We start from the raw sequence: 10813 nt of genomic DNA, 5'->3' as shown, positions 1-10813 counted from the left end.
ATGAACAATTGTACATAAATAACATGTGATTCACACATACGTTCATGCAGATATAAATAAATAAATATATATATATATATATATATATATATATATATATGAGTATGTGTGTGTGGTGTTTGTGTGTATAATTACAAATACAAAATTGTACGTGAAAAAGCTACAGTTACGTAAATAGACACACATACATACATACATACATACATACATACATACATACATACATACATACATACATACATGCACAAAGATTTACATTCAAACAAAAATGCGTACAAAATCACTATAATTTCACAGACACGAACATGCATCATATAAATATATATATATAAATATATATATATTATTTAAATTTAAATGTATATTCGTTCATATCGTGCACGCACACACGCCAGCACAATACAACACAAATATGACTTGGAGTAATTTGAACATAAGGCTCGTATGCATGCATGCATACGAGTCTTATATACCAACAGGTTCATTGCATTGTTTGAATGAGAATTAACAGAAATTATTTTCTTAGTTGGCGGAGCGTAATTTTAATTCTCACTTAGTTATAACGTAAAAAAAGGTTTCAGTTAATCAATTTTTTGGACCATGTGTGCTACTCGCTTACGTGCATGCATATGAATCTTACCGACATGTATTTCATATGACTGAAAATATGGGTACACGTACACACGGAAACGCGTTTATAAGCAGCACATATATTGTACACATGCTTGTGTGCGTGTAATCTTCGTGTGTGTGCCCGCGTGTGTATGTGCGCCCTCAGTTATAAAAGACGTTTGGCAGGCATATTATAACTAAATACATCATAACTAACTTTTGGCTTCGTTACGTCATATACCGATATATATATATATATATATATATATATACATATATATGTATTCCTATATATAATTATTTATATATATATATGTAAATATATGTATACATATATGCAAATATGTATTTATACATACACATGTGTGTATATTGCACATGTATATATGAAATACATCTAAGTGAAGAGAAAGATTGTGTGTATATAAAGACTTTTCAATGATTTAACTGGCGAACGCGATTTATGTAGGGACTATTGTTAATGATGGTCGGGAGGGGAAAGCGTTGTATGATATTCAATAAGTGCAACTCATTCGAAGCAAACACGCGCCTGCATCTCAATATTCGACTGACAGTGTCTGGTCACCTGTTTCATAAATATTTGTACTGCTCTGCGCCGGTTCGTCAATAAAAGGATAGTTTTGTTCGTTTCACGAAAAATGTATAAATCATTTTTGTATTTATTTATTTTGACCTTGTTCAACCTCTTCTCGTGGTCTCTCAATATGGGATCTGGCATACGACAGTCGACAACAACAACAACAACAACAACAACAACGAATCAACATCAACAACGACAACAACTTGATCTCTCCTCCATCAAATCACACTCCATCAATCCATCTATTCCTTCTCCACCACAACATCACCATCACAAACAGCAGTATTCAAATGACGGTGGTGACGGCCAGGAAGAAGAAGAGGAGGTGGATCAAAATGTCATCGAAGTGCACAGTTTGGCTCCCACCAAGAGGATGAACTTGGAGAACACGTTGCTGAATCTGATGCAGTTGGACCACAGGCCGCGAAACGAGCAGACGTCTACGGATGTTTCGACGACGGCCTCCCGCTACATGCTCACTCTCTACAAATACATCATGAATTACAACAAAAACAAAAACAACAACATCGACAGAAGCTTAGAAAGCGAATTCGATCCAATTTTCTGGAAAACCCTTCGAAATTCTGACACTACAGTCTGCCTCGCCGATAGAAGTTTGTCACATACTTCATTATTTTTACAGACATTTTCTTTTCTTTGCCTATATTATATTTCTTTGTTTCATGCTTAAATTTGATAACTTTAGAAAACACCCATTCATAGTGAAGGACTGCGGTGTGTGAATGAGTTACGAATGTTGTGTGAGCTGAGTGTTTGTTTGAGGTATTTGAAAGAACACTGAATGATCAAATAACGCGAAGAACGTTTAAGCAAGTTCGTCGGTTATAACGGTGAACGTCAAATGTAAGACGTTTTAACGAGCGCTTCTATTATGTTAAGACATTTAATGGTCATTTCGTAACTTCGAACTGAACCAGCATTTTATGAATGTGTAAATTATCGTCAAGTGGCGATGCGTTTGAATGACATTTATATCGCATCATTAAAGTTGATCTGTACCTGGTTACAAACACGTCGTTCAAAATATTAAAGTTGATTTATTGAAATTCAAACACTTCTTGCCTTCTCTCTTCTTCTAGGAGTTGGAGAGCTTTCGAGCATTTTTTTAGATGTTTTCACTACGCTGTTCAAAGTTTTTAAGGCTTAATTTTTCTGTCACTACTTTTCTTTCTAACTTCCTTCACTACGTAATTTTAATTATTTACAGAACTTTAAACCGAATGATTGTACGCCAGCGATATTGTAAAATGTGCTCCGGACTTTATTCTGTTACAAACGTATCTGATATATTAATGATGGGGCACTTTGAATTAAGACATGGCGATCTTCATGCTTCCTAATCATATTTTGCTTATCGCGCGCACAAACAAACGTCTGGCCCGCGAATGATGCAAAATAAAATATCTAATATAACATAACATGGAAGTCTCCATTTTTTCTTGTTTTGAAGACATTTTATTTTAAATTAAAAGTTGCTTCCATGCTGGCACCCTTCTTCAAAAAAATATCAACTTGTTTCAATAGTTTTAAACATTAAGCTTTCAAAAACCGTCTTCTATTATAAGCCAGTTTTAACTATTCTAATTGACTATGAGCGCTTCAATTTGTAAATAAATAATGAGGACAAAAATTCTTCGCTTCTGTTCTAATGTTTTATTTTTCCTCAAAAAATTTCATATATAGTTTTTCTATATAATTAAGTATTTGGGAATGATGGTCACAATAAATATTTTGATTGTCTATAAATTTTGAATACTTCAATAACGAGGTGAGGATGGTGTGGTTGTGATGATGATGTGATGATGATGATGATAATGATGATGCGTTTATGAGGATGAGATGATTATGATGATGATATGATGTGATTATGGTAATGATTTTTTGGTGATTAATGTTAATGTTGATGGCGATGATTGTTCATTTAATTAGTTATTATTATTATTGTTGTTGTTGGTCCAATTGATCCCTTTACGATCTAAATCAGAATTCAAAAAAAGAAATAAGCTAATACATTTTTTTTCATTTAAAAACAATTTTCTATTGAAAATATATCGCAAGTCTAGATAGAAGCCCAAGACTGGATAGATAGGGTTAGGGAACGAGTCGAATCTGTGGCAGATAATAAGAAACTCATTTATCAAAATAAAATTGTTCATATCAATTTCCTTTTCGTTCATTCATTCATTCATTCATTCATTCATTTATTTATTCATTCATTTGTTTATTCATTTATTTATTCATTTATTTATTTACGCTAACACATTCACACTCACATATACACAATAAAATATGTTAAAATAAATTTTATCATTTGTTCACGGATTTATCAAACTGGTCATATTTTAATAATTACTTCATTAATTAATTAACTCATTCATTCATTTGTTCGTTCGTTCATTCATTTGCTTGCTTGTTTGTTGGTGTGTTCGTTCATTCTGTTAATAGGTATGCTATTATTTGTCCTTTCATGTATTCATTTGTTCAATTTTTTTACCTTAGTTAATCTAATTAGCTACTAAATATTTCATATCTTCTTTTATTCATTCGTTCATTCAATGAATCATTCATTCATTCAATCATTCATTCTTTTATTCAATTTTTATAAGTTCACATGAAATTTTTTAATTGAATTGCTCGTTAGTTCATTCCATCAGATTTCGATTACAATTTGAATTTTAATAGGTGCATTCGTTTATTAGATTAATGTTTAACAAAGTTTTATTTCATTGCAAGTGCCTGCATGCGGATTGAGCAAATTGGGTTCCTATAAAACGATTTCAGTAAAACTGCGCCCAATTTTTGATGAAAAATTCACTACGAATAAAAATAAAGCAATAATTAGTCATCTAATTTAATTGTTTAAAAAAATAGAATTTCACGACTTCAGTTCTAAAAAGCTTCTTGAAAGGCTGCTGGAACTGTTCAAGCCCATTTATGTGGCTCACTGGAGCAACTTTTCAACTGCACACGCAATCGTTGAATGTTATACGTTGCATGTTGCAGGTTGAATGTTGCATAATGAATGCTGCATGTTGAATGTTGCAGGATAAATGTTGCATGTTGAATGTTGCAGGTTGAATGTTGTATGTTGAAGGTTGCAGGTAAAATGTTTCATGTTGAATGTTGCAGGTTAAATGTTGCATGTTGAAGGTTGCATGTTGAATGTTGTATGTTGAAGGTTTCATGTTGATTGTTGCTTAATAAATGTTTCAATGTTGCTTCTAGCGTATTGTGTACCCGCTTACGCGCGTGAAATTTAAGTGATTGATGACTGAGTCAACTGCAGTTTATTGGTGCTGATCTCAACAGACTTCCTCCAGGCAGAAGAAACTGACACGTTGAGGTTAACTGAACTTGCGTTTTGTTCTCCAATGTTTCATAAGAACGACTTTGAAAAAATTTCGCTGCAATTGTGTGGTGTGACGTCGGAAGAACGCTGTTGAAATGAAGCCGATAGTTGGTGTGCACTGTGCAGTGCTTCTTTCAATTTTTTCAAATTTCATCATTTCATACACTTCGTACGTTAATTGTGATTGGCTGTTAACGTTATTTGTTGTTTTTTTTATTTAAAATGTTATATTGGATATTTTCCGAACTTCGTGCAATCCCAAAGAAATTCTTTGTAACAACCGATTGAAAAATTTTCGGCGCCCCAGTGGCTTCAGTGCGTCAGTTCAAATCGTAACAACTGCACATGTTGCGATCAATTTTTTAACAATTATTTTCAATAAATTTTCATACAAAGCACGCTACAATACAGATTATTGTGACAAATTTGAATTTTCGGCTACTTAAGATTTTACTACAATTTCGTTAGCCTAAACTAATTTTTCATTCTCTGACCACTCATTCACATGTACAGTACAGGTTAAGTAATGCTTCAGACCAACTGGCAATAATTCTTGAATTATTTCAAATACGTGTTTTACACTGGTTTCTGATGAACTGACTACTTTCCAAAAAATATGCTTTGGGGGAACGAAGAAAATAAACTCTTGCAAATATCTAAAAAATTTTTTTAAACAATTTGCTCATTTGCTTTAAAGTCAATTAAAGTTGTCGAAAAGTGCTCATACCTTTTTTAATGTTTGCTGTAACTTTGAGAATACCACAATTTTATAACGGGCGCTATATAATGTACAAGTATATTCGTATATATATATATTATGTGCACGTTTGTTAGAATAGACAAGTAGTGGGAAATGATTTAAAAAATATTTTGCACACTTGAATTGAAACCTGTTAAGATAGAAATGCTTGCACCAGTTATTTATCATCACAGCTCTCTGTTGTTTGTGCTACCTTCAAAAATTCTTGATTTTCTTGAAATATTGGAGAAAAAATAAATTAATCAAATGCAAATTTCTGTTAAACAGAAATTTTATTTAATCGCAACGTAGGTCCACCTTTTATGTAATTTTTTTAATATTCGTCGCTAATATACAAATTTTCCAATTGTGAATTCATTTGAATCAAACCATGTTTTCAAATATTTTATTCTGCAAGTGAACTATTGAAAGATTGCTGTTAGAAACTTTTTTTAAGGGTTGGTTTCCACGAAAGGATAACCATCGCCTGTACTACGTTGAAAATATAAGACTCTAATTTAAACGTTCTACTGGGTTATAATGCGAAATGTACATTATTGAAAATTCAAACGCTCGTTGCCAACAACCAGTCAGTCAACCAACTTACCAATCGATCAATCAACCAATCAATCAACCGATCAATCAACCAATCAATCAACCGATCAATCAACTAATCAATCAACCAATCAATCAACCGATCAACCAACCGATCAATCAACCGATCAATCAACCAATCAATCAACCGATCAATCAACCTATCAATCAATCAACCAATCAATCAATCGATCAATCAACCAATCAATCAACCGATCAATCAACCAATCGATCAATCGATCAATCAATCGCTTGATCGATTTACTCACTTTCACACCTTTGCATATGAAACATCATTTGATGCTTATCATGTAAATAAATGTATGTAAATATTCGCGCTAGTATATGCCTGGCAGATTAAATGATATGATTACTCTTGTTAAATTAGAAGCTGTAGTTAGATATTTAACGTCCTGGCTCTGTTGTTGCTGTGTTGTTGTTGTTGATGATGATGATGGTTGTAGTGGTGATGATGACGATGGAGATGAAGATGACTATGATGATGATGATGATGGCAGGTCTGACTGATGCATGAATCAAGCTTGACCGTTTTATTAAAATACATTTCTTTTATTTTTGATTAGTTTCGGTTAGATAACAATCCTAACAACGAGTTAGCTGCCTGGAATGTTTTTTAATTTGATTGCATCAAGAAATAGTCCTCTGTGTATGCGCGTGCGTGCGTGTGTTCGTGTGTGCTTGTGTTCGTGCGTGTGTGTGTTCTTGCGTGTGTGTGTTCGTGCGTGTGTGTGTTCGTGCATGTGTGTGTGTTTAGGTTGGCGCGCGTGTTTGTGTTTTTCTGTTTGTCACTTTGTATATTTCTGTGTGTGTTTTTTTAGTTGGATGTGTATATAGGTGTGTGTGTGGAGTGTGTGTGTTTGTGTGTGTTTGTGAATGTTTGTGTAAATAAATCCTTGTTAGAAATCAGGCAACAAATGACGCAAAAAGTTTGAAACAAATTATTTGAAATTGGTCATGATATCCAGAGGGACTAATTAATATTTATTATTCTTGTGAAAGGATTTCGTTATCTGGTGAGTAATTTAGTTGGTAATTATAAGAGGTTAGATGCCAAATGGGCAAATATCATGCTCCACTACAATACTAATTTATATTTGATTCCGTGCGCATTTTATAAAACTTGGTTAAATTTTATTTTATGATAATAAAGATAAAATAAAAAAAATTATCTTTCATAAAGACGCTTAGAAACTTTGTGAATTAAACTTGGAGGCTTAAAACTTAACCATGCTGATTTCTAATCCATACTGGGATCGGGAATGACGCATCAAGTTTTGCTATAGCTTATCATTAATCCATTGGAAAAAGTCATTAATCAATAGTTTAATTAAGTTTATAAAGCTATGCAGTTTCCAACAATATACAATAAAGAAAAACAACAAAATGGTACTTGTGAATATTTTTGAATATTTCTTAACGTTAATTTGAAAATTTGATCTTGTGAACGTCAAGCAATGAGATCAAAAATGGCCCAAGAAAAATTTTAAATTTTGGTTGAATATCCGGCCAGGCCGAGAAATCCATGGGCCGCTACTAGACATGTCCACCACACAAACTTTGATACGATAAGCTACTATAATAATAATAATAATATATATGTATGTGTTTGTGTATGAGTGTGTGTGTGTTTGACTGTATGCTTATATATGCGTGTTGATGTATGTTTGTGTGCGTGCGTGTGGAAATTATACTATGCCAGTTTGCAATGCTTCAATTTTCCAAAATTTTTTCTAGTTGCATACGATTTTATGCAAATGCCAGGGAGGATCATCGATTGCACACAGTTTTACGTCGTATAAAGTTGTTTGGTTGTGTTGTGTGTTACCGTGGTTTGCTGCAGTGTGTTAGGTTAGGCTAAGTTATTTTATCCATTCCTTTGAAAACTTTGTTATTCAACTTTTCATTTCCCAACAACTGCTGCCTTTATTTAGCGCGTAAACCCTCCATTGAATAGATTAAAAATTCATGTTCATATTGCAAATTAAAGCAACGTTCTTATTTTTGTAACATTATGTTTGAAACAACCACCGCACCCACCACTACCATCACCGTCAATCAACTTGATGTTCTTCAGCAGTTTGCAAACATGCAACAACCTCAGATCACTCACTCACTCCCTCTATTTAGAAACATTTCTTTCTTCGGTTCAGATTTTATTGAGACTACCTCTCTTAAGAGTTTACTTTTTGTTTCGGGCTTCTTGGCTTTTTGTTTTTTGTTTTGTATTTTTGTTTTTATTTTTTCTGCTTCTGTCTTTATGGATCGTGTGGATGCGTTGAGGTTGAATTTTAAAAATTTTATGACTGCTCCGTTTCAACGAGTCAACCATCACATCAGGCTGGAACGTACTTCCATCTTCATATTGAAATGTCTTCAAACATTTCAATGACTCTTGATAATTAAATGAATCTTGTAAACTTTCGATTAACAGAAATAAATTCAATTGAGTTTTTAATTGAGCAAAAGAGAAATTGGGTCAAAATCTGGAAGATTTACTCTTTTTTCTCAGTTTTTTATTTATTTGCTTATCCTTGCAAATGTTATTGAATCAAATAAATTGTTTTTTATTGCGAAATTTATTTGTTTTTTAAACTTTAGATCATTTTAATTTAATTTTGATAAAATCAAAATTAATAATAATTAGTAACAAAACTTGATCCAACTTATGTGTTGTTCATCAACTGCTTGGTCTGCTTCTCAGTTACATTGCTACCATGTATCATATTCGATTTTCAAGCTGGTCAAATTTCCGTTTAACTGAATATTCGATCAACTATTTTACTCATTGATGATTTTTATACTATTTCACAAATTAAACAAGCACCAAGTAACATAAAATGTCATATACAAGCACCAAGTAACATAAGATGTCATATACAATCACAAAGTAACATAAGATGTCGGACAACTTAACATGGAATGTTGCTCATTTGTTTCCCACACGCATGGAATATCATCAGTGGCAGTTCCACTTATTCTTCATAGCATTCTATCATCACCTCCAACCACAGCCTACTTAGACCGTATTAGGTTGCCGTGCTCCTATCATGAACCTAGCGTATTCATTCAGTACATGGTAATGTACTCATTTGTTTATGTATCATGTAATTATCATGTGGCTAACATGTACATAACATGTACGTACGTACCATGTACATAGAGTGTACAACAGTCCACATACAAACCCACTCAATGTGCATTCATTCGTCGCACAGCACAGTACAGCACAGTGTAACTCAAATGTACAAATTAATTGACGAAAGTTAACTTACTGGAAGTTATTTTAGCCACTGCTTGGTATGATTTAAACATAACTGTCCCCACCCACTCATTCATTCACTCATTCATTCAAACGATTCTAACGAAAACTTTGACTGCACGCCAAAGTTAGCACATGAACATGACGAAAATGTTGATACGAAAAATTGCGAAGCAGTCAAATTTCTGCTGTTTTTAATGATGAAACGCAGAAGAAGGAACTAACGATTTCCTGGAAAGAAACGAGAAGAAGCTCTTCATATGCCACGCAACTATTTATAAACTCGCAAGCCTCATCCATCCATTCATTCATTGATTGATTGCTAAAAAAATCTGAAGCATTATGCTACTGCGGAAAGACGTTAAAAGCGTAATAAATTATATTTCTCGAAATCATTCACTTTCACCGACTATTCCATCTGTTATTGTGATTAGCGATGACAATCCTTCTTATCATTATCACTATGTTCATCATACTCATCATCATTCTTATCCTCATCTTCACCAGCATTAAAAAGAAACTTGATAATTAACTTTCTTGTCTTTCTCATTATTGCCGTCAAAGAAATTCTATCCATGGTCTTCATCAGAGGCCACTTTCATAAAAGAGGCAAAACAAATTAATATTCTTATCAATATTCTTTAGAATGGTAATTTTCAGAGGCATTCAACAATGAATACGCGAACGCGCATCACACAAATTTACCTGTGATGGATGATGGGCTGTGATCTCATCTGCGTTCGAAATCTGTCTATCTCTATCTTCACAATCATCTTCTTCATCATCATCTTCACTATCATCTTTTTCATCATCTTCTTCATCTCCATATTCATCATCATCATCTTCATCATCTCTATCATTCATCTCCATCTACATCATCATCATCACCATCATCTTCATCATCATCTTCTTTTTCATCATCTTCATCACCTCCGTTAAACTTATTTTTATTTCACTCACCTCTTTCATGATCCCATCTTTAATTACTCTCGATAATAATATTTTGTGCACTGTAGCGTTAAATTCAAAGTAAATTTCGTTCATTTCGTCATCATCATCAACTCATCCTCATCAACCTATCGTCATTATTAACTAACTCATCGTCATAAACATCATCTGCATTGCTAACATGACATACATGCACACATACATGCATGCATACATGCATGTATACATACATACACACACTCACACACGTACATACATACATACACACACACATACATACATACATACACACACACATACATACAACATACATAATCATCATCACCACCAACAACAACAAAAAACAATAACATTACTTTATTATCATTAACATTTCATCATTCTTATTATTTCATAATTAGTTATCAAGTCTTCCAAATCAACAGCATCATCATAATCATCATCATTTTGTCTACAACATAATTTCATCGCCAACGAGTCATCGCAATTCATCATCGTAAAAACTTTATCATCTTCACGTCCTTATTTTCATTGGAAAAATCGTTCATGTCATCTTCAGTCATTAACAACATTATCATAAGAATTGTCATTAACATCAACAACATCATCATTAGCATCATCAATCAAATTATCTATATGGTTGATGTTGTATCTTCGTCAGCGTTATCT

The 10813-nt window shown here is 33.1% G+C and overlaps 1 protein-coding gene across 1 annotated transcript; it reads left to right on the top strand.

Annotated features, from left to right (window-relative positions):
• Positions 1-1096: 1096 nt before the first annotated feature.
• Positions 1097-2381, top strand: HELRODRAFT_162658 (hypothetical protein; the record flags this gene model as incomplete). The annotated part of the gene is made up of 3 exons (XM_009024803.1): positions 1097-1231; positions 1494-1827; positions 2314-2381. The coding sequence occupies 3 exons, from the start codon at positions 1097-1099 to the stop codon at positions 2379-2381; spliced, it is 537 nt and encodes a 178-aa protein (XP_009023051.1).
• Between the last annotated feature and the right edge of the window lie 8432 nt (positions 2382-10813).

This window comes from Helobdella robusta (assembly GCF_000326865.2).
Source record: "Helobdella robusta unplaced genomic scaffold HELROscaffold_4, whole genome shotgun sequence".
Classification (NCBI taxonomy): Eukaryota; Metazoa; Annelida; class Clitellata; order Rhynchobdellida; family Glossiphoniidae; genus Helobdella; species Helobdella robusta.
The sequence above is the reverse complement of the archived record's forward strand: the minus strand, read 5'-3'. Positions and strand labels throughout refer to the sequence as shown.